This window comes from Miniopterus natalensis, chromosome 12, assembly GCF_054644295.1.
Source record: "Miniopterus natalensis isolate mMinNat1 chromosome 12, mMinNat1.hap1, whole genome shotgun sequence".
Lineage (NCBI taxonomy): Eukaryota > Metazoa > Chordata > Mammalia > Chiroptera > Miniopteridae > Miniopterus > Miniopterus natalensis.
Genome location: NC_142092.1, coordinates 67,377,763 through 67,403,240, shown reverse-complemented (window position 1 = coordinate 67,403,240; position 25,478 = coordinate 67,377,763). Strand labels below are relative to the sequence as shown.

The window sequence follows — 25,478 nt, the reverse complement described above, 5'->3', positions numbered from 1 at the left end:
TGCATGAACAGGTGACGAACTGGACCCTTTATATCAGTGGTCAACATAGAAATAGGGAGAGAAACCACATACAACTTTTACGTAACCTGAGTGACTATCGGTAATTTGTTTTCAGAGAAAATGTTTAAACAATGAAATTTAAAGTACCTCCTTTTTCCCAGCCAAGTGCTCTGTCTGGTCTTCTTTTTTATGAAGCAGAAGATTAGAAATAGAACTAACTTGAGACTCTTCAAACTGATTGACTTCTGTGAAGTTCCATAATTCTCTCACATGCTCTCAGAACTGCCTTGTAGCACTGCCGCCTGTCTCTGCTCAGTGGAGTCGTTGCCTGTTCTTTCATGCATTTATTCGGGAAGCTTTGCCGGGATTTCGGAAGTTGTATTTGAATTCTCACCAGATAATTCGGAACTAACTTTCAACTAATATGTGGGGTTAATTTTTTCCAATTAAATGCTAAATTCCTGTTTTGACTTAAACTAGCAGAAGAAAGTATCCTAGTGTCACCAGGATATTAATGTACCATTGTCATCAGGGCTGTCATTTACAGGTATCCGCTGTGCATTAGGCACTATGCTAAACGTTCACATGCACTGCTTAACTGCCCCATCTAACAGAGAAGGCAGATGAGGTGCAGAGAGGTGAAGGCTTATGCTCAGGCTCACACAGCAGGTAATGGTGGTGTCAGGAGCAGAACCCTGGTCTGTCCAACTTGAGTGCACCTGCTCCATAATAAAGGATGGTGGGAGGAGGGGGAGCAGGGGTGAATTCCTGGCTAAATCAGGGAGCTGGACTGCACCCTGGCTCTGCCACTGACTCTGCCACACTTCCCCTTCCTGGGCCTCGTTTGCTTCATGCATAAAGGGAGAAGGCTTGGATTCTCACTCTAAGGCTCACGACTTATGTTTTTCACAAATGCTTTGTATGTGTCTCATCATAAAATCTTATCTAATGTTGACATTAATCTGACTAATTTGTCTCAATAATTTCTTCTCAGTTTGACTGACAGGAGCTTAAAATAGGCTGATAGTATAGCTTAGTAATTAAGAGATGAGCATCAGAATCACAACTGGTTTAAATTGTGGTCTACCAATAACCAGCCCTGTTAGGCAAGTGTCTTCCTCTTTCTGAGCCTCAGTTCCATTCTGCTTACATGGGAATATCAGTGGTACCAGCACCTTGGGACTGCTGTGGGAACAAGTCAACTAGTCCATGTAAAGCCCTGAGCACAGGGCCTGGCAGCTGGTAAATATCTGAAAGTGAGAGCTGTTAGTGGAGAGGCAATATAGAGGAGTACTTAGAGGACAGACTCGGGACTCAGAGGCCTGGGTTCAAACTCTGGCTCCTTTATTAGCTGTGATTAGTCATCACAGGCAGATGACTCAAAAGAGTCTCAGTTTCCGAATTTGTAAGCTGGAAATTATAGTCCCTCTCTCGTAGATAAGGTGATCATGGGGATAAAATGGCAAAACACGAAGAATTCTTACAAAGGCACCTGGCACGTGGTGAGAGCTCAGTGAACATCAGCTGCTGAGATGATGGTGATTCTGACAGACTCAGTAGATGAATTAGCTCCCAGTAACTTTGAAGCAAAACATAGAACCCAGCTTTCTTCCCCCTCTCTAGACTCTTTCTGCCGCCTCACAAAAAAACTCTAAATCTCTAAAGTGGTAAAAAAAAAATTTTTTTTTAATTGTTTATTTAATGTTGATTCTTAAAACATAAAGTTCTCAGTGGTATTCTTCCTGGGGATACTTTTCCTGATATTTCTCCTAGAGATAAAAATAAAAGGCTCCTCCAAAAGAAAACAGATCCAGAAAGGAAGGTAAAAGCACATACTGTATGATTCCATTTATATAACTTTCAAATATAGACACAAATAATCTGTGTAGAAGTAATGATGGTGCTTGTCCTGGGGAGCTCAGACTAGAGGGGAGCTACTGGGACACTGATAAAGTTCTGTTGTTTATCTGGGTGCTGATGACCTGAGTGTGTAGACTTTGTGGAAAAGTCAAGTCGTATATAATACATACTCTTATAATTTATATACTTTCTGTTGGTATATTTTCAGTGAAAATTTTACTAAAATAAGAATGTTACTCAGACATCCAGTTTGCGTGTGCCTGAAAGCAGTACCTTCCCAGTAACAAAGGGTCTGTTTTTATGAGTGGACCTGGTTTTAAGAAGCTTGATAAATATCCTGAGTGCAGCCAAGATAAAGGTCCAGGGTACAGGGTAGGGATTTTCCCAGGTAAGCATAATCAGCAAATCCTCTGATCCCCAAGGTGAAAAAGCAGTGCCTTTGAAAGATAGCCAAGATCGTGGGCTTCTTCCCCCTAATTTTTTCCAAAGGCAGAAAGCCTAACTTTAATTCATCAGATTCTGACCTGTATTTTATTTAAAGGAAAAGGTCCAGGGGCCCTGGCCAGGTAGCTCAGTTGTTTAGAGTGTCGCCCCGATACACCAAGGCTGCGGGTTCCATCCTGATCAGGGCACATGCAAGAATCAACCAATGAATGCATAAATAACTGGAACAACAGATTGATTTGTCTGTCTCTCTCTCTCTCTCAAAATTAAAAAACAAACAAAAAACTAGTATAATGGAAAAGGTCCACAAAAAGATCTGTGAGAACAGCCCAGGCTCTGCAGCCAGGACTGGATTTGGATCCTAGCATTACTGCTTACCTGCAGTGTCACTTTGAACAAGTCCCTTCTCTGGTCAATCTTTGTTTTTGTCATTTACAAAATGCGAAATATATTTACCTTTCAAGATTGTATGAAAGTGGCCCGTGGAAGCTGTGTTCTCTCAGTGGTAGCTTATCTTACTTGTTGTTGTTATTGTTGTCATGATTTATTTTGCTTATTGCTTTCCCTCCTAGTCCACCATCTTGAAAGTGACCAGATCACTCAGATTAGGTAGTGGCTCTATTGGCAAAGTTGTGGCTCTGTTGTAGCCACAATGGAGATTTCTCAGGTAGAAACGGATGACAGTGATACAAGTATCTTTCCCTAGAGCAGTGGTTCTCAGAAGTGAAGCGTCTAGAGGCCAGGTCCCAGTCACCTCTGGATGCTTCCAATGGTGCACATGGCGCCCTCTGGTGGAAATTCGGGACTCTGAGGAGCTTCTAAAACGTCAGAATATTTCTAATATGAGTTTAGTTCAGTCCTTAGCATTATAAGCAGCAACGTCATTAATTAGTCCTGAGGTGTTTTTTGACAGTCATAAACTGCCCGTGAGTACTTATACCATGCAGTGAATAAATACACTCATTTCCTATTCCCAGGTACATGAGTTCAGCTATGTAACTTAAGACCCTCTCTCCCTCCTTGCGAAGCAGATGGTAACACCCTTTCATTCTTACAACAAAAACCTGCACACAGCAATCCAGACATTCTTCCTTCCTGGAACAGAACCTACCACAAAGTGCATGGCAGCACAGAGCACGTCCTTTATGAGCATTCAAGTGAGCTGCTAGACCCTGAGATCAGTAAATAATTTATTTTATTTCAACTGACTAGCCAGGTGCTTCAAATCTTTCCTGACACTGATGGATGGCCTCCTCCGCTCGTCCATCCTGTGTCAGTCAGAACAGAGGTTTCCCTTGCCCCCTGTGGCAGGCTCTTCTAAGTGGTAAGTGTCTGTGTGTGGCATTTACCCAGCTGACCTGCTGAGTCCACAGAAAACTACCCAGCCACTCAGAGTCAGTGGTACGTAAAAGTGCACAGCAGAGGACCGGAATTTCCAAGCTCCGCGGTGCCAGCGCAGCTGCTTGTCTTCTGACAGGTAGTAGTGGCCACTGCTCTACTTTTACCATCTGCTTTTTGTTTCTGAGGTCGGGATGAGAGTCAAACTTTGATCTGCAGGACTCAAACTTAAATCAGTTTTCCACCAGGTTTTTGTGTGATTGGAAAATATATTGGAGTCTGTTAATGAAACCTATGACAAAGGTCTGATCTTTCTAAATAATATTAACACGAAGAATTATAATTTTTAAAAGCAGTTATTGTTTATCAAGTGCTTACTATGTGCCAAGCCCTCTGCTGATCACTCTTTTATAGGCACTGTCTTCTTTAATTATAGTACTACTTTTAGACAGCACTGGTATTATCTCCATATCTTATGTGAGGAAACAGGGGTGTAGGGAAAAATCTAGTAAGTAATGAAGCCGGAATCAGAACCCAAGTCTGTCTGAGGCAAATCCTGCGGCTAACTACTATATTATGCCTTGAATGCGAATCATCATTGCACCAATACTCCGTAGTTCTGTAACAATTTCCAGCATACAGACTGTCACAAACTCTTATTTAATCCACATAGCACACTGTTACCTTATTTAATCCACACAGCACACTGATGATGGTATTCCCATTTCATGACTGAGAAAACAGGCTTGGAGGAAGTAATGAAACAATGCGATATATATAAAGCACTTAGTGTTCACTGGCACGGAGCTATTACTTAATAGGTGCTAACTCCCTTCCCTCCCCCTGAGCCATCAAATATACAGTGGGATACCCAGTCCCAGTAGCACAGACAACCCTCTCCGTATGCTAAGCCCAGGCCCTCATGCCTCAGATGCCTCAGTCATTAATAACTTGCCTGCACAAAGGAACTGATTCCTTCTCCTTGGCTAGTCCTAAAATGTCTGCACACCCCTCACTCCTCCCCCTACCCTGGCATCTGGAGCTTGGTGTCAGTGTGGTGCGGGTGCCGCTGTTTCAGCCTCATTCACACTGTCATTCAGTTGTTGCTCTTCCTGCTGGGCCTGGACCTGCCCTCAGAATCCTTCCCAACACAGTCCTCTGAGCATGCCTCCCCCCCCCCGCCCGCCAAATCACTGCAGTTGGTTCTTAAGTTGATTTGCCATCCCTGCTCTGGAAAGCTCACCAAACAAAGCCACCATGCCTAACCATTCCTGTATTTCCAAAACCATTCTTGGAATATTTTGCCTTGCCTGCTTCCCCTGTGTGTTGGGCCTAGAAATACAGAGGCCCTTAAGTGTAGACCTTGCTTGAGCTTGTACCAAGTCGAGGTTTCTTTCATTCGATCATATGTGGCTGACATAGGATCAGTTGCTAAGACATGGGTGATACCCAAACATGGCAAGACTGACAGGGTGAAGTAGGTTTGGGGAAAATCAAAACTAACAGGGTCAGATGGTGAATACCAGCCACGACCTAGAAGGCCCATAGTATCCCATCAATGGGTATTTGTTGGCTGGGTGGCAGAAGCTGAATTATGATGCACCTGCCAAGGGGCCACCCAGGTGAAAAACAAGGCAGAGAGGGCTAGGACATCCCACAGTTTACCTCTCATTTACACAGTGCCTTCGAGCAGTGCTTCCTGTCCTGACCTCATCCCTGACCTGCTGGCTCAGAATCTCCCGTTAATTGAGGGGTTTGGGAAACGCAGTCTCAGAGCAGTCAGAGGACTTTCTCGCATCTTATCTCTTTGTCCAAGGCTTGTTTTTACTGAATGCACAGGTCAGCCTGGTTTTCCAGACACACAGTCTTAGGCTGGGAAATGCTTTGATAGTTGAGCCACTTGTGCTAACTTGATTCCTTCACCTTATCATTTGTCATTATAGATTGTCCCCATGTCACCAAAGGGAAACATAATGTACCTTGAATTCATACCATAATATGAATACATAAAATACCATCTGTGTCATATTGCACATATAGCCTAACAATTCTGTATAGGATATATAAATTCTGTATTGGATTTACTGATAAAGACTATATTATAAAATAACCTCTACCAAAAGGTTACCTCCATTATCTCTTCCTAAAATAATCCACATGTATAATCATAATACTTGTGGTCACGGTAGTTATTTATCAAAATTACCAAGTCTAGTATCACATAGCTCAGCGAAGGCAGTGAGCTTTCATCTCATAAACCGACTCAGCCAGGTTTGTGCAGGCCGCCCAGAGCAGTGTGCTGAGGCGGCATCTTGAGCTGCAGCTGAGGGCAACGGAAAGAAACTCTGATTGATGAAAAGGTCTGCCCTGGGCCTGAGCCTGATGAGGGGCAGCGTCTTTGCCATCTATTGTCTTCCCGGCTTATCTGTCCTGTTGCCGTTATTATTTAACCCCCTTGTTAATGTCTGTAAGTCAGCACTCAAGGAAGACCTTATTACAGTGTTCCTTTAATATACGGTATGCACATGTGAACACATTAACTACACAGACGTGTGAGTGAAAGCCAACAGCTGTGGCCTGGACTCCTACTCCTTAGGCTCACACTGATGCTGAAAGTAGTTCTCTGTGTCTGTATGAATAAAATATTTGCCCTCTTATCTTCTGATGGGATGCCTATGGTATATAGTTGAAGTAATTGCATAATCTGGAAATGCATGTTTTGAGAAGTGGATTGATCTTCCTCCCACATTTCTGTTTCATTTTCTCTTTGAATACTAAGACAATAACCCTTCTCCATTCAAAGACACTAAAATGATCCTGAGACATGCATCATGCTTAGCTCCCGAATCCCTGTGTCCATTGAGTAATTTGAGGATGACAATGCCAGTATTAAATGATGTGTCCCTACTGTGGCAACATTTTCTGAACCAAAATTTAGAACAGAACTTAAAAAACACTAATGAACTTGTGAGAGCAGGACAGATGCTATCAAGACTGCCTCCAGAAAATCCCTTTACCCCCTTAGTGTTAATGCAGTGATGGGGTTGAGGAGAAATCTGACTGGGAATGTTGGGAACTCTGGGGGCTTTTTCTAACTGTGTGCCTTCCTCTAGTTGCCTGCTCCCAGACCTACTTCCTTGAGAATTCCTGCTGAGTAATCCAGGGTTGCTAAAGACAATGTCAGGTTCCTCGGGTGGCTGAGAAAGAACTGAGAATTGGAAAAAGTTGAGAAACACAAAGAACTGAAAATTGGAAAAAGTTCAGAAACACCGCAGAACAGAATTAGTGGGATAGGATGCCTGAGGGTCATCAGGGTCCTAGATCCTCTTGGCCACCTCCTCATTCCTGGCACTTGAGCCCCAGCAGTGTACTGAGCTTGGGGAAGGTCTGATTTTCCCATTCTATGAGTGATGCTATAAATTATCTTAGGAAACGGCATTTCTGCCTCCTAACTCACACTGTAAGCTCGCCCGAGGAGAATGTTTAGTGTGGGGATCTAACTGCCTTGTCTACAGAGAGAATTTAGCTCTCATCTAAGGACAGGTGTTACTCGAATTAAACAGTCCCAGGTCTCATTCTGTGAGCCCTGCCCTTATGCCGAAGGCTGTGCTGAGTGTTGCTGTACATTCGTGGTCTCATTCACGTGCGGGCCTCCCCTTAGTTTGCATCTAAGGATAATGTTCTAGTCATTTAGATTTGTCACTGGCCACACATTGGAATGGGCAGCTTTTAGCTGGGTTTCCAAATGATTTTGGGTGGTTACCCCTCGAATGGAACCAGTGATCCTAGGCCCCAATATCCCACTCGATCACAGGAATTTCAGGCTCTCCTGGGTTTCATTTTGGTTATGACCCACAACATGGCTTTGTCATCTATTTTGGGTTCCGAACATGTTACCTAGGCAATGCTTTTTATACCGGAATACGTTTGATCACTGAGTGAAATACCCACTGTGTACGCATTGCATAGTGAGACAGCAGAGCTGGTCTGTTTAAGCCCTGGCCAGGTGGCATGGGGCTATGAATTATGGTTACAGCTCTGTCATCAGTGGGTGACATCAGACAAGTCATATCCCTGCCCTGAGCCTCAATTTCTTCATATGGAGAGTGAGAACCCCAGACTAGGTGACCTCTGAGGTCTCATTAAGCCCAAACAGCCTGTGCTTCTGATCCTGTGTATAAATTCAGACAAGTTTCAAAGACTTCCCTGACTGCCCTGTGCATGCTATCGATTGGTTGTGTAGATTCAGTGAAATCCACTCTGGCAAAGAGTTGTTCAGTGGCTCTCCTGGGAGGCTTTCCCAGGCTTTCATAGGCTCTAGGTAACCTGAAGACAAGAGGATTGTAGAATTGTATAAAAAGCTACTCCAGGATTTAACAACAGTGGGGATTTTGTAGTCTTAGATTCAGAGTTGTAGGAAATTGATGAATGAAGCACAGCTCATGATGTCTGAGCAGATCAACAATAACTGAGGAAATACACTGAGGCATGGAATGTCAGATGGCCTAATTCTTGCCAAACTGGTGTTTTAGCTTCAGAGAGGGGCATTTTAAGTGTGTCTCCCGGGAGTTGTGCCTCCTAAGAGCCAGGCACGCTCCTCTGGGACACCAGGGAACAGCTGATGGGTCGGAACACACTCTACTTAGTCTAATAGACCTGGGCTTCAGCCCCAGCTTTGCTGTTTGCTAACTTGGTTCACCCGGGCAGATGCCTCATTTCACCTTTCTGAGGTTCATCCTTAGGAATAATTGATGAAGCCTTTATTATGTGCCAGGCACTTTCCCTAAGTACTTTACGTGCTTATGCCAGTCCATTTTCATGACACCCAGGAACTGGTACTGCTGTTGCCCCATTTTACAAAGGAGGAAGGTCAGGCTCACTGAGGGAGAACAGGATAACATCAATGGAATGTGCTGGCACAATCAAGATTTCCAAATTAAGAGCCTGGAGGCCTTAGAGGACAGGTTCCCTAGCACAAATGTTTCCCTAGCTCCAGGTGTGAAGACGCTCCTCCTGATGTTGAATTGAACTCTTGCGGGTCGCAGGGAAGAGCTATCCCCAGTGACCCCTGGTGATGGGAGGTTATTGTAAGGATTCACAGGTATGAGGGCATTGGTGTCCCCAGCTGGACAGTCACGGATCCGGGTACTCTAAGGCTAGGGTGTAGAGCAGGTCCTGGAGAGAATTCCCCTCACCCCCCAGACTAGGGCCAGCAGGTCCCTTGTTCACATCCCTCCTGTGGCTCCCTGAGCTCCACTGTTCTGACCCTCATCACTCGATCTGTGTCACAGCGCAGTCGATACTGTTAATCATCACCACTTTGTAGCAACTTGGCCAAAGTCACATAGATAGGAAATAGGCAAGCTGATACTTGAACTCAAGACTTTCAGACTCCAAAGTCCCTGCCCCTAACCTCTCTGCACCACTGTCTTTAAATCTAAAACAGGCTACTACTGCATTCCTGACAGTTGTAAGTTTTCAATAAGTCTCTACAACAACGGACCCACACGGGCTGCTCAAAGGTGGTTCCCGTCTGTGTTAGCAGAAGAGTGCTCATTTCCTTGTATGGAAATCTATGGTTAGTTAAAACAGGCAAGGGTCTCCTTGCAAACCCTGAAACCTTGGACAAATCGTTTCCCCGGAGAGTTGTGTATACAGCAGAGTTGCAGTTTTGTTTATTCTGAGCTGTCTTGTTAAGGAGGGATTTATATGCCCTCGTTGATGTAGGACAGCAATCAGGCGGTGTTTTCTGCCTCTGACAGTTGGTGTGATAGTTTGCTTCCAGTGAAGTTGGACTTTTGTATCTGGAAGCTGTCAGAAGTGGGAGCATGAAAAGGTCATGACAGATGGCCGTGGATCAGTGGGTAGGGAAAGAGACCTGGTAAAGGAGACAAATGGCCTCCCTTATTTCCGAGGGAAGGGACTGATCCTGGCCACTTTGGGCTAGCCCCATGCTTTCTTTTTCCTTACCTGCAATTTCTGGTAGGGTGGAGCCTCCAGGCACCATCGTGAGAGTGGCACCCGGTTGGGCATAATGCAGCTCATGGAGCCCTTCCCAGCAGCTCGGTCTTGGGTACTTGAGAACTGCCAGATGGAATAACCTTCAATTACGGTCACTTTTCATGATTATCCATTACAGAATTCAACCATACTGAATTCTGAAATATAAACCAAAAAAAAGTCAACTTTTTAAAAGGTTTGGTTTTATTTAGGGTGAAATTTTTATTTTGGGAAAATATACAAAAGAAAAGGGTGTAAGAGTTGACCACTGGGGCCAGTTTCGAGCATATCTTTTTTATCTCTTTTTTATAAATGTTCTTTCTGTCCTCACATAACATAGGAATTTCTCCAAACCAGAGCTTTTCTCACATAATTTTTCATGGTCGTGTTCTATTGCGTCATGGTTGGATCAACTAATCCTCTATTGTTGCCATTTAAGTTGAAGGAGAAATGTAAACTTAACAAAAGCCAGCTTCCCTTGTTTTCTAGGACATATTTTGTGATTTGAGTTACTTAAAAATAGTGCATAGTAACACTTTGAGGAGTTGCCTCTGCCTTTGTTTCAGTGACTTTACACCAAAATTGTAGCCACGGAAATCAGAACCATGTTCAGTGGTCAAAAATAATAATAACAACAACAATAATAGTAATAATGATAGGATTTCATGCTCAAAAATAGGTGAACAAAAATAGGTGTGCGTATATTGTCACACTTGAATATTTATTTGTTCCTTGGTGAAAATTGAGAGAGGAGACTAAAGACTGGGTGGGCAGAGTTCCTTATGTCCTCTTGACCCAACTGAATGAGTGTGTGCAGAGCAGGGCAGAGTGCCATATTTGGGAACCAGAAAGCTTTGGGTGTGAAAATGGCTTTTCCACCTAAAAGCTCTCCAGCCTTGGACAAGCATCTTCGCCTCTCCTCGGTGTGTTATGTAAAACACTCAGCACAGTTCTGCAGAATAGTGTAGTGGCTGAGAGGACACCCTCTGGAACCGGATTGCCTAGTTCTCAAATTCCACCTTTGCCACTTCTTAGCTGTGTGATCTTGGGCAAGTTACTTAACCTCCCTGTGTTTCAGTTTCCTCTTCTATAAAATAGGGATAAATATAGTAACCAACTTTATAAGGTTTTGAGACTTGAATCAATGCATACAAAGGATTTTAATCATGCTGGCACATGGTTGGTACCAGTTAATGTTCACCCCTCCGCCCCTGGCCTAAACTGTGGCACCTGCCTCTTAACTGGTCTCCTCTCCACCAGGCTGCCTCCTCCTTCCAACCAAGGAAATCTCGACACACAGGTCAGGCACAGAAGAGGTCTCTTTGCTTCCAGGCTGGATTCTACAGGCTCTCTCTTCAGCACTGGGGTCTGGGTGTGCTCAGGAACCCGGGCTCCTACCATGGACTGCCTCGGAACCCCCTGGACTAGAATTAAGGGGCTGCCACTTCTCTCGCCAGAGCAACTAGGGTCCTTTGGGGCCATGTGCCCTGCTTTAAGAAGCTGAGACTCGCACACATCTCAAATAGGATGAGATTATTTAATTGCACAAAAGGATTTTTCCCATCAGGAAAGATTCCCCTACAGGTTCCTTTAAATAGTGACTCCTCTAGGCAAGCGAGAGTGTTTTACAGATCATTAACTACTTGACTGAAAGCCTGCAGGGCAGAGAAACTTAAAACTGAAGTGTTGGGGGCCCCTGCCAATTACAGATCAATCCAAAATGAAGATAAAGTATCTCTGGAACTAGAAGTCAGTGGGAAATGTGATTTGATTCAGAAAAAAGTCTGATTTATGCGCAACTTTTTTGGAACACACTGATTGTTTAGATGGTGTTCCACCTGCCTGCCTTTCTTGAACCTAATGCATTCCTCTCCCATGTCTTCATCCCCAAACCCCAGACTCGGGGTTCTCCTCTGTGAGCAGTGACTGCACAATAACCCCAGGAAAGGGCGTCATTGGGAAAGTGTTCTTGTGGCGGCTCAGAGCTTAGGCAATTGATGTAGAGATACAGCCCGTAATGGATGAACTATACAGTAACAATTTGCAGATAAAAATAATAGAAGTTAAAGTGTACTTTACATGATAAAAGAAAGATGAAAGAGGACAGAGTCTGTTACATCTGAGATGGTTGCTAAAGTCCCGCTTTGTGAAGTAGGCTCTGTTGAAAAGATTGATGCAATGGGGAGTGACCTTGGCTTGGAGCAGGAGCTGGTGATGTATGTATGAGCATCCCTCTGCTAAATGGACCCAGATTTGTAGCACTAATATACATGGGAGCCCAGAACCAAACTCAGTACGGCAATAAATCAACAGCCACTTTGGGTGTCATTTCTGGTTTATATTCCACTGTTGTTCTATCACTTTAATTCATGTCACTATCATCTTTTCATCTGGAACAGTTTTATATAATTTTCCAGTGGAGTTACCTGACAAATCCTATCAAATTAACAAGGTACATTAACAATATTGACTGACTGCGGCTTCAGGAGTTGCAGGGCCGTAGAACAAAATTTTAAAACCCTGACTCTCTGGCGATGATTTCCCCCCCTCTCTCTCTGAGAAAGAAACGTGGGCAGGGTCTGTTCCACAGCAGAGATATGCACATTTATTTTGCTCTGCTCAGTTTCACTTTTGTAAATGTCCAAATAAGCAGACAGAGAGGGGACAAAACACACACTTGCTCCTGACAGCCATGGCGTGAGTCCTTTTCTTTCGGGGAACTATGGAACTGCCCAGACCTTTAACAATTAATGACCACACTGGAGGGGGAGGAGTGTGACTGGGTGGTTGTAATCTATTTTAAGTGAAATGTAATAAAATCGGTCCCAGATACATTCTCACCCTCCTGAAATCATCTAGACCCGAGCGTCCAGAGTCCATTGGACTTATGACATTATGCCTAATTGAAATATGGTGTCCCTGAAATATGTCTAATGACAAATTCCAGCATTCGATTAATAAAAAAATACCAATTGTTCGTCTTTTCCAAAGACCACAGAGTAATGACCAGGGTTAAGCAACCGTATTGCATTGTCTCCTCCGAAGACAGCCGGCGAGACTGCTCTGTACACTGTAGTCCTGCCTTTGTCTGGCTGTGTTTAGGATTTCTCTATTCATAAGATGAAATAGAACCAAATGGAGTGTGTGGCAGACGTAATCACTAGAATTTTGTTTGTATATGTTTTCTGTTTTTCTTATTTTAAATTTGTTCTCAGACTATGGTCATTGAGGGGAGGGGGCATGTTGGTTTGTTGTGTGAATTGAACTGTTTCTTTTATCTGATTTTTTTTTTTTGGCCTAAGTTTTCTCACATATTGAAAATTTTCTACGGGTGATCCATAGAATGAAACATATTAACCCTGATTGCTCTTTCTGTTACAGTATATACATTTGATTGTTTTATTTCTAATATCTTTACTTCATTTTGCTCTTTTCACTTTGACCCTGACCTTTAAACTATGGCCTGAAAATTAATTACTTTCAAGATTCCATCTGGGGCCCACTCTGGCAGGCATATTGAAGGGTTTTGTCTCACTTCATGAACAGAAATCCTCAATTCTCGGTGGAAGAGGAAAGAGAGCACTTAGCCTAGATTGCATGAGTCAGGCTGGGCATATGCTGCTGGGTGGCACCAGGGAAGCGATGCTGTGCATTTCCACAGGTATCTCAGGACACCTCCCATCCTGGGCGCTACCTTTGTTCTCCTGACGCCTGTGCTTCCCTTCACTGTGCAGTGTGTCACCTCTTTCACAGTTCTGAAAGGGAAGCCTCAAGTGCCAGGTTTAACACTCCGGACCCCTGCTTTAAAGTCTTTGTTGCATAAAGCTCACACCCACTGCTGACCCTCCCACAGTGGGCAGCAACCTCCCCAGCCTGAAGCCAGGCTCCAGCACTTAAACCTGGAAGGCTGCATGTAGAGAACTATTCGGTCCTCCTGTGGCCTCCTTTAAATGCAGCTCGGATAGTTATTGAATGTCAGAGAAGGGGAGAGGTTTTTTTCTATTTTTAGTTTGTGAGATGTTTCCAAATTAGAAACCCTTCATTGGTAGCTTTGCTGTTTAGACATAGTGATATTACAGATTTCTCTCCAACCCAGATCTTATTCTAAAACAACAACAACAAAGACCACTGATGCCCAGCTGGTGGCTCAGGTGGTGGAGTGTTGTTCTCTGCACCAGAAAGGTTGAGGGTTAGATTCCGGGTCAGGGCACATACCTAGGTTGCAGGTTCGATCCCCAGCCAGGGCATGTACAGGAGACAACTGATTGATGTTTCTTTCACACATAGGAAACATCCATGTTTCTTTCCTCTCTCTCTTTCTCTCTCAAATCATTCAAATATATATACATTTATTTATTTTTTTAATCCTCACCCTAGAATATACATATTATATATATACATTATATATATTATATATATATATTACATTACATATATATATATTATATCCTAGGGGGAGGATTAAAAGAAAAGGCCACTGATCATAATTGGTTTTTAAATGACCCTTATAGTTTATGTAATTGTAACATAAAGGTAATGTAGGATGAATATACCGTAGGTAATCTCTGTATTGTATCTGTGTTATATCTAAGAAGGCATATTTCTTAGTACCTTTTTATATAGTTTTTGGTTGTTCACCCCCTCACCTCACCTACCCAGGAAACCAAACTGTGCAACTTCTGTGTACCATTTGGAGTCTCCTTATGTCTATTTTAAGCCCATGGCATTCCCCGGAGCCCTAAGAAAGAGCTCATGTTCATCCAGTTTATGATTTACAAAGCAGGTCAAATAATAAAGCTGAAATCACTTACACCTTCCACTTCTTGTGGCTTCTCTTTTTGTCCCCCCCTTGGCCTTACAGGTATCTCTGGAGACAAAGTAGAGATAGACCCTGTTACGAATCAGAAAGCCAGCACTAAGTTTTGGATTAAGCAGAAACCCATCTCAATCGATTCTGACCTGCTCTGTGCCTGTGACCTTGCTGAAGAAAAAAGCCCCAGTGAGTAGTCCCTTTTATTTATGTCTCCTTTCTCTCTCCCCCTCTCCCCCTCTGTGTGCTGGGTGCCAGGAGAATATATTACCACCGTGTCCTTTTTTCCTTGGGTCTGTTTAATTCATTACCAGAAATTTCTTTTAATCAAATGGGATTGTATTATGGTGCCCAGAGCCTGACATGGTCCCCATCCTGCTCAGTCTTGATGGCAGCAGAGAACCTCACAGCTCCTGACCCCTGTAGCCTCACCCTGGAGGCGGTGGGAGGAGGGGCACTTTCCTGCCGAGCATTCCTGCTGAGCATCGGTGGCCACTGGAGCCCTCCTTTCGCTTTATGCTCTCTTCCTCTTCCCTTTTGGGGGACTTAGCCAGTCAGACCAGGACCTGCCTTCCTTCTGTGCCAGATCGAGGGAAGCTGGGGGATTTCCTCTGTCAGCTGAAGACTAGATTTAGATATCCATCATGCTGAAGTGTCAACACCCTCAAGATTATTGGCAGTTGCACGACCTACCAGCTCGTAATTAAACCCCTGCCTGGTCTTGCAGAAGAGATCGCTGCAGGTTGGTCATCCTCTGCTTAAATTATGAAAGGAGATACAGTCTGGTCGTATATTTTGGCATATTATATTTTTGCAGTTAAGTAATTGAGTGTAGCAGTTCAATAATCATTTTTAGGACTTCATTCGCATCTAGGGACAGAAAGGACACAGTTCACACTGAAATTCCTCCATGGAAGAAAAAGTTTAAAATATATATGAGGATTTGTTAGTTGCCTGGGGAAGGCTATGAGATGGCGATTCTCAAAGTCTGGTCCATGTCAGCATTACCTGTGGAGTTTATTTAAAATGCAATTACCCACTGCCCACCCCAGTAGGTTCTGATTCGGTAACTTGGAGTACAACTTGAACATCTGATTTTTGTTAATCCCCTTTTTTCCAGGGCCCACTAAATTTGAGAACAAATGTTATAAGGAATGATAAGAGATACAAAGGCCAGCAACCGTTTTTAATATGGTTCTAGTCTTTGAGCTAATACTGACTAAACCAGGGCCTAAAGAGCACAGAGCCCCTGAAGGGGGCCTACAGACTGGGCACATGCCACACTGCCTCATTTATGGGTGGGCATTTCACTGTTCTGTCAGTTCCAGCTATGCTGGGCTGCATAGTCTCCTTTAAATTCATTGGCCTATAGTTTGGCAAGAAGAGAGAACTTAGTGGTATAGGGGGAAGGGAGGAGGGCCAAGCCCACCCCCTTTCCTACCATTCCTGTCAGCCCAGCGAGGCCTCAACTCTGCGATGGCTGCTGGGAGGGGCTGGTGAGAATATTGCCTGCTGCTCTGTGGCCCTTGCCCCTGGGCTACCTGGTTCCCTCTGTCTTTAAATAAACATCTTCTTCCTAATCCCTCTCACTCCAGCTTGTCGGCCAATAAAGATGTCATTGTTCTAGCATCTTTCTTCCCAAGAACTCAGAATGCTCTGAAAAGCAACATTTTATAAGTTCTTCATGTGTCTAAGAAATGAAAGACAATCCCGTACACGTTGCATAGAGGAATAAATTGGAGTGGGAAGGTTAGGGAAAGAGCTAGAAGCAGCATTCAGGTTTCCCGTACACTCACCTCAAGACACTCACTGCGCCAAGGAAAGCTGTAGCTCATGCCCTGAGAGGGGAAGGATGTCACACACCCAGCTAGTGGGGAATGAAGAAAAGATGCAGTCACCTCTCAGGTGCCTCCTAGGGTCCTTCAGTCAATGAGTGAGTACATCTCCATGAGTGAGGCCAAGTGCTAACTTGAGGGTGCAGAGCAGATGTGGGCCCCACCATTTCAGTGTTGACACTCCAGCAAGAGAATCTTTTGTCGTCCTTTCAGACTTACTGAATGGTTCTGGGTGAAACAGTACATGTGGGTCTTATAAAGGTTTCCTCCTCTCGGACTCTGGTTCCAGAGACCTAGAAATTATGGCACACTTCTGAACAAAGAGGCACACTGCCCCAGTAAAACACTTCCTAAGTCCCTGTCCCCTACCACAGTGCTTTTCAAACCATCTTCCTCAGAGCTCTAGGTTCTTGAAGGACCTCCAGGGTGCCTGCGTAGGAGGTGGGGTGGGGTGGGGTGGCGTAGAGTTAAGCATAAGGCTTCCTCTTCAACCAAAAGAGCTCTACTTTTCTGTAGTTGGGGTTCTGCATTTAAAAAGTCAACTGAGCCCAGCGGGGCGTAGCTCAGTGGTTGAGCATCAACCTAGGATCCAGGAGATCCCGGTTTGATTCCCGGCAGGGCACATACCTGGGTTGAGGGCTCAGTCCCCAGTTTGGGACGTGCAGGGGGCAGCAAGTCAGTGATGACTCTCTCATCATTGATGTTTCTATCTCTCTCCCTTTCCCTTCCTCTCTCTGAAATCAATAAAGACGACTTCTTTTTTTAAAAAGTCAACTGAGCCCGGCCAGCGTGGCTCAGCAGTTGAGCATCACTTTAATTCCCTGTCTGGGCACATGCCTGGGTTGCGGTCTCGATCCCCAGCAGGAAGTGTACAGGAGCAGCCGATCAATGACTCTCTCACATCATTGATGTTTCTATCTCTCTCTCCCTTCCTTTCCCTGAAATCAATAAATTTTTTTTTTTTTAAATTGATAAAAAATTTTTGAATCATTGTTTAGTTTTCAATTACAGTTGACATAGAATATTATATTAGTTTCAGGTGTACACCTCAGTGATTAGACTTTACATAACTTACTAAGTGATCATCCTGATAAATCTCACACCCATCTGACACCATACATAGTTATTAGAATATTATTCCCTCTACTGTACTTTACTTCTTAATTTGTTCACCTTTTTCACATATGTCCCCCAACCCCCTTCCATCTAGCAACTGTCAAAATGTTCTCTGTATCTATGTTCTGCTTTATTTTGGTTTTTATATTCTGTTGTTGATAGATATGTATTTATTGCCATTTTATTGTTCATACTTTTTATCTTCTTCTTCTTAAAGAAGATCCTTTAACATTTCATGTACTACTGGTTTGGTGCTCCTTTAGCTTTTTCTTGTCTGAGAAGCTCTTTATATGTCCTTAGATTCTAAATGATAGCTTTGCTTAGTACAGTAATCTTGGTTGTAGGTCCTGGCTTTTCATCACTTTGAATATTTCTTGCCAGTCCCTTCTGGTCTGCAAAGTTTCTGTTCAGAAATTATCTGACAGTGTTATGGGAGCTCCCTTATAGATAACTGCTTTCCTCTTTTTTTTTTTTTTTTTTTTAATCCTCACCTGAGGACATGCTTAGAGAGAAAGAGAGAGAAAGAAACATCAGTGTGATAGAGAAATGTTGATTGGTTGCTTTCCATTCACTCCCACAACCCAAGTATGTGCCCTGACTGAGAATCGAACCGGCAAGCTTTCATTGCATGGGACTATGCTCAACCAACTGAACCACTCCAGCCAAGCCTAACTGCTTTTCTCTTTCTGCTTTTAAGATTCTCTCTTTGTCTTTAATGTTTTACATTTTAATTATGATGTGTCTTGGTGTGGGCCTTTTTGGGTTTAATTGGGACTCTGTACTTCCTGGATTTATGTACCTTTTTCCTTCAGCAGGTTAGGGAAGTTTTCTGTCAATTTTAAAAACAGGTTTTCAATTTCTTGCTCTCTCTCTTCTCCTTCTGGTTTCCCCCATGATGCGAATGTTGGTTGGCTTGAGGCTCCTTATACTGACTTCATTTTTTTTAAATTCTTTTTACTTTTTTGCTTTTCTGATTGGTGGTTTTTTTGCTTCCTTATAGTCCAGATTGCTAAAAAAATATATTCTTGAAAGTTACAGGCTTACAGAATAAAATTCAGACTCCCCAGCATAGCCTTTATAGACATTTACCACTCCAGGCTCATAGCCCATAACTTCCCATCCTGAACTTGGCTGTGGTCACTGTGAACTACTTGCACACGCACACCTGAAATTCCATGCTTCTGATGTTCCACACTGCCTGGAACACACATCCAATCTGGCCCACTAACTTATAAATACCTCTATTTCTCCTTGCCCAGCCCACTCATTCTTCAAGATCCAGCTCAAATGTCAGGCTCTCCCTCTATAACTTTGCCCCCAGGAGTTTGCACACACCAATAGTAAAGCACCTCCCACACTGTGCTGTACTTATCTATTTGAGGTCTGCCCCTCTCTCCCACTTCATCTCCATGATTGACCCAGGACTTGTTTTCTGTATCCTAGCACTGTGCCTGCAGAGAGGTCCTCAGTGAATTTTTGCTGTCTTAAAATTGAACTTAATGAGGCCAGAATTTAGAAATCCAAAGTTATTCAACAGAATTTATGTTGTAAAGTACCCAAACAAAGATGTATTAAATGAATCGTCTTGATGCTGTTTTTTTTATGATTTCCAGTATCTTCATCAAATTAATTCAGTAAGTTAATCTATAAAAAGTTCATCTTCAAGACCATCATCAGACCACAGAATTAATCTACTGAGCTGCCTCTTTTTTTAAAGGATTAATGGTAACCCTTTTTATCTTTTGTGTCTGTTGAACCTTAGAAAAAAGTTATTTTAGCAGCACTAAAGAAATGAAAGTCACTATATTTCATAAGTTTAGCCTGTGATTTTTATCAGCATAGTGATGTATGTTTGTAGCTGAGTTTACATCAAAAATTATTCTTGGGGCCTTCTTGAATGAATTATGGCAAAGAGAGAGAGTCTAGAAGTAGATAAGGTTTTTGATTTCTGCAATATATTTCCTTTTTCATGTTTTTATCTCTCGTAACACAAGTGTCTTACTGAAGACTGGAACGTGTGACCAACTGAAATAATTTAGTTGTGAAAACAGAGCAAATGTGTTATTAAACAGCCTTCTTTACAAAAAGGCATTAAGTGTTGGGAGGATAATGAAGTTGTTCCCGGTCTTACTTGAGACATGTTTGTCAGAATTTTGAACAAAAAGAAATGATTTTTAAAACCTTCAAATATGGCCAGTTTGCAGTGTTTATTGAGAAAGCTGCTGTCAAACCATTAATTTGGTCGTCATAAGGAACACAACTCAAGTTTAATTGATGCCATATCCAAAAAGTATGTGAATAGCTGACTTGGCAAAGGGACTGAGCATTAGCACGCCTGCAGTGAAATGCATAATTACATACATTGTGGAATCAAAAGACCCAGATTCTGAAGCCATACCCCATAAAGAGCTGCTCTGTGGCTCTTTTCCTCCCCTGACTTCTCAGAGGGAAGGTTTAGTGCTCTGTCCCTGTGAGTGTTTTAAGAACCTGGAACTTAACGACTAAATAGATACATGCCTTTAAAAATTTAAACATGTAAATATGAACTCTTAAAAGACTTAGTTGAGAAAATCTGGGTATCAAAAGCCCTGAGAAATTAAGAATAAATTCTGCCTTTCTAGATTTAAAAAAAAAAAAGCATATGCTGCCATTATTATTCAAATCAGTGATTTGTCAGTCTGGTTTTGCCACTCCTCAGGATATCTTTTGCTGTTTTGAAGGATGTCACAAACCTCTAAAAGATGAATTCATTTTAACTGAACAAAGATGTGTGTGGCACATAGAAGAGGAGAATGTTTCCGTATCAGAAGCTACCATTGTTAAATTACCTTAGAGAAATAATTCTCCATCATTATACAGGTCTAGACATAGGTTTTGAATGCAGTGGGTTCTCTTTTTAAGTGTTGGCCTGGAATTCCAACACTGAAACAAAAGCCAGGGACCTTTCTGTGAAACCAGCACCCATCAGAGACTCTCAGCTTTATTTAAACAAAGTACCAGGCTCAGCCATGCCAGGTCTGCTTTTATCATAAGAAGGTTGTACAGGTTTAGTCTTTAAAGGAAGCAGCCCATCATTAAGAAATCAGATTTAAACCTTAATAAAGTAGCTGTCCTCTTTATAGCTGAAAAGAGCTCTGTATCTCAATTAAGTATAGATAATATAAAATCTTAAGGAAGCAACATAATAGAGGTAACCTGATTATATTCTCTTGCAATAGTATAATTTAAAGGAAATCTGATTCTGTTGATGCTGGTTATGTTGGTGGGGGATTGTTGGTTTGGGGTTTGTTGGTTGGTTTGTTTGCTGTTTGGATACAGGGTAGGAACTCTGGGATTATGAGTTAACCACAACTGCAGGAGACTGGTAAGCCCTCGTGAAAAGAACCTGCTGAATATTTGCAGTGCGATTCAGTTAAGGTTGTGAGTTAAATTAGCTGGGCTTATTGGTGACCTCCTGCTTAAATGAATCTTTCTTTTCATAAGTACTTGACAAGATCTGTAAAGTAGTGTATTTAATTTACTAATTAAATTAAAGCTTCTGAATAATGATTTGTCCACATTGATTTAGCTTAAATAGAAAAGATCAGCATTGTTGTGATCTTCAGGAACCTTAATAGCCAAGCCAGTTAGACACAAAGGCCTCTTGTGTTTTATAGGTCAGAATTACATAGGTAAGCCCAGGCTATAATTGAATTGCCGGCACTGCACCCTGCAGTTGCAGATTTCCTGTGCCTTCCTGTTCCATTGTTGCACTGGGGCTTAAGAGAATGTTAACGCGGTAATAGGCACAGGGCCTTCCCCATTATACGTCTCGCTATCGAGCGGTTCTGCATGACTAGTTAAAGAAGATGGCAAGAAGATTAATGAAAGCAAGGCTAATACAGAAGGGGGTACTTTTGCAAGACTTCTACCGAGGAGATATTAGAGCTGAACCAGAGCTTGGCTTTTTCTTTATCCTGTGACCTTTGAACCTGCCTTACTGTTGAGAGCTGCCAGGGAAGTCGACATTTTGATTGATGTTGGTACACGAGTCAGTCTTTCCCATTGAATTCCACATCTGCACGAAAATAGCTTTTCCAGCAGAATTCATACTGGCTAGAAGTGATAGCCAAATTGATGGCTGAAATGCTTTTATGTAGTTTTCATTTAAACCTAAAGATATTTGATCTTTTAATTCAGTATCCAGTTTTCATAGATTATAAGCATTCGCTTATACGTCCTTAATGGGTTCATCAACTCACAGTGAAAAACCAGTATTAAGAGTGTTCAAAGGTTTGCAAATAGAGCACCAAGGAGGCTTTATGAGGGAGTAAAAGCAGTCATCAAACAAACCCTTCACCATCCTTAAAAAAGAAAAATCAGTCTGAGGGCCCTGGCAAACTGACTTTCAGGTTTTTGTAACTAAAGCTAAGCGTCTGTTTTTGGAAAACTGTAGGCGGGGAATTCTGAAATCTTGCCTGTGTACCCCACCTGAGCCCTAGCTCATAGGTGCTCTTGATCTACCCAGGTGCTGGGTTCCCTGACCTTGACCTTGGGACACTAGCATTCCATCTGAAAGGGATTGTCAGGTCTACTTATAAGACAGACCTGTGTTCTCACTAATTCTATTACCTTGCTCATGGAGCTGCAGGCCTCGTGTGTGTGTGTGTGTGTGTGTGTGTGTGTGTGTGTGTGTGTGTGTGTGTGTGTCTGGATGTGCCTGTGTGTACATCCCCCACCCCATTTCCCAACAAAGAGTGGCAGAAGAACTCAGGCTCTGTTACTAAAATTGACTTGGGTACACCCACACCCATGCATTGAATCTTCTGACCACCTGATTTCATTCCTCCCTATTTGACAAGGGTAGTTCTAGCAGAGAAAACACACACACGCACGCACGCACGCACACACACTGACGTGAAAGAATTCCAGTTCCTAAAGGAGGAGGTACCTAGGAATTTTGTAACATCCTTTCAGTTCTCGGGAGAATGTGTAAAGGGAAATGAGGGTGATGTCGGCCACCGCTGAATGAGCGAGCTACACCCAAGGTGGGCGGCAGGCTGGCCATGGCCATGCACATGGCGGCATTCCAGAGAGACTGCAGCCCACCCTCAGGCTCTGTCCATTCCCAGGACATCCAGACACTCCTGACATTAGGTGGGCAAGCTGTGTTGTGTTTTTATTCTCTGACAAGGACTTATTTCATAAGTTCCAGATCAAATACGGTAAGTACTGCTCGATTACAGAGCACAATGGACTCTAACATATTAAATGCCCCAGTTATTGAATTGCCTTTTCATAAGAGTACTCTGGAGCACAATCAGGAGCAGGCAGTGCCTCATCCTTTTAACAGATATGTTTCCTAGCCCTATTAAAAGGGGTCTTCATCTATCCTGTCAAAGGGAGTCTGCTGGGGTTTTTTAGTTTAATTACACTATCCAATTAAAACTCCTTGCTGCATTTGGATGCGCCTCTCCTTGGGCCTGAGTGGATATGACATTTACAAGGCTCGCCTTTCAAGCAGACAATAGTGTGATTGATGAGGCGCACGTTCAGTGAAGGAGGCGAGTGCCTGTGGAAGTGCTGCTTAGTGCATTTTGATTTATTTATCATCTTCTTCCAAAACAAGGGAGCTGCTGGGAGATGGGTTTAGGCAACCAGGGAGACCACCTCAATTTTTCCAAGTGTATGGGAGTAAAAGACATGGAGTGTGCCACAGGATAAAGGTGGAGAAAAACTAAGTATGGGGCCAACTTGCATTATCCAATGCCAGGCTGCATTCTTCAGTTTTTTTACTCAGTTTGGTTTCCAGTAACCTCAAGCTGCAATCTGCTGTAAAATAGACCATCTCTGTGTTTCAGGGATCATTTCTCTGGGGCTAGATAACATTGGGCAGGCCCCTGAAAACTTAGCCCGTGGGAGCCAACCCAGCAGGTGTCCCATTGACTGACCTTGTCATTGACACCTGACGTTTGCACTAGGCATGGCTATCTGTGCTCCCAGCTGCTTCCTCCAGGAATTCAGCAGCTTCTGTCCAGGAGCTACAGTCAGTGCTCGATGACTAACTCTGCCTGGGCATTTTGAGCATTTAAAAGTTGCTTCTGGAATTTGGAATTGGCCACGAGCAAGTGAGGCTCTTTAACAAAGAAATATGGAGGCACAATAGAGAACTTCTTAAGGTTATAGTGAAAAGGCTGACCCAGCATCTTGTTCTTAACCTCCTCTTGCCATTTACCCTCAGCATATGACAGATGGGACCAGTGTGCTTGTCTCTGTAGTTTCTGGGAAGGAGGCGTTTCGGTACAGTGTGTAGTCTGTGGAAGGTCAACACTCTCTGAATTTAGAAGGCAGGAGATTCTTCTCCGAGCCCCATACAGATGATAAGAACACCTCCCATATTCATTATCAGGTACTACGTTGCTCTGTAGGAGCTGTTGGGGGCATGTTTGCTAGCTGCATAACATGTAAGAATGTCTGTGTTTGTGATTAAAATTCGCTAGTGGGTTTTCTTACATTTCCTGTAAACTTTCTTCATTTTTCCATAGGACTTATTAATAAACAAGAAAGAATTACTTGCCTTGAACAGAGTATTGATATTTGTTGGAGTAGAAAACATTTTTGGGGTATCAACTTTTTTCCTCCTTGGGAGAAGCATTCTTTCTGCTTATTAAGTTTTTCCTTAATTGTTGACCTGGGCCTATGGACCCATAATAACAAAACAGTTATCTGGGTATAATGGAAAATTTGCATACATATGCATTTTTCTAGATTTGTATTACCATTTTCTCAAATTCATTCTTTCTTGATTTTAACATCAGAAGAGATCCTAATTGAGAAGAGGGTAAGGGCAGGGACTGTTTTCTACTGAAAAACTCTGTGTGAAAGATTTCTCAGCTGGATAAATGACGGAAAAAATCTGTTTCCCGTGCCTCCTGCCAAGCTCCAAATTGTGTTTTCATAATAAATAAATGGAGTGCTTAGATTTTAAGTTATTCTTATAGACATAGAAAAAGTAAGCCATTCTTTCATTAAAATCAAAATGTGTATTGCTTAGAAGACTCCCATAGGCTACTTCCAGGACAGGGTAACTGCTAACAGATTGGCCCTTCTATCACAAATGACTGGAAAACTACACAAAATAAAAGAAACTGTTTTCAGACACTGGACTGCACAGGCCTATGAGCCCTGAGAGAAGGGAAACAAATGAGGTGAGACCTACTATCACTTCAGCTTTCTTCCAGGGTTTCCCAAGAAGAGTATAGCAGTCTCAGTGAACTGGGAGGAAGAGATCAGAGTTGAAGAAACTGAAGCAACTGAAATTTGCAAAATAAAGTATGGAGAGGAGGGAGCTACACTGAGAAAGAGCTCCAGAAAGAGTTCCTTGAATCTTTTGCTGTATACTAAGCTGTGTATGCCTAGAAGGGGACCTCACAAGACTGATCAGAGAACAACTACTGGGGTGCTATAAAATTGAGTCCCAGCCGACAAGAGGGGAGCATCCAGGGCATTTAGTAGTGGCCTTTTAGGAATATGGCTGAACTAACCCTGTATTAAAGACTGCTCTAATCTTTGCCTAATAAAGCTTTGGAAGGAGCAAACTGATCCAAAAGTAAATTAACTGCCTGCCAGAACAAAGCCCAGTACTCTTTATAATTACAAAATGCAGACACCCCACAATGTAATGTTTATAGTGTCCAGCATTCAATAAAAAATTACTAGACAGAGAAGCAGGAAAATGTGTCCTATAGTCAGGAGAAAAATCAATCAATAGAAACAGCCAGAAGTAGCAGGGATGGTAGAATTAGCAGATAAGTACAGTAAGCCTTCCATTAATGTTGTCAGTAGGTTCTTGGAAACTGCAACTTTAAGCAAAATGATGCATAATGAAACTAATTTTACCATAGGTTAATTGATATAAACAAGCATTAAGTTCCTACAGCATATTTCTGGTCACAAAAACATCGCCAAACTTCTAAAGACCCAAAACACTTCTAGTATTAAACATTGAAGTAAATGTGAACTATACATACATTTAAGAACTATTAATAAAAACAAGATCATTATTTTCCAATCTATTTATTCCAGTTCAGGCTCGC

General features: G+C 42.7%; 1 protein-coding gene across 5 annotated transcripts in view; it reads left to right on the top strand.

The window, feature by feature from the left end:
- Positions 1-25,478, top strand: part of MAPKAP1 (MAPK associated protein 1) — a 178,576-nt gene that overhangs the window by 142,650 nt on the left and 10,448 nt on the right. For all 5 annotated transcript variants that reach the window (XM_016210973.2, XM_016210971.2, XM_016210974.2 and 2 more), the window contains one exon: positions 14,504-14,641. In XM_016210973.2, coding sequence (XP_016066459.1) covers positions 14,504-14,641 — 138 coding nt within the window. The remainder of the gene's footprint in view (positions 1-14,503; positions 14,642-25,478) is intronic.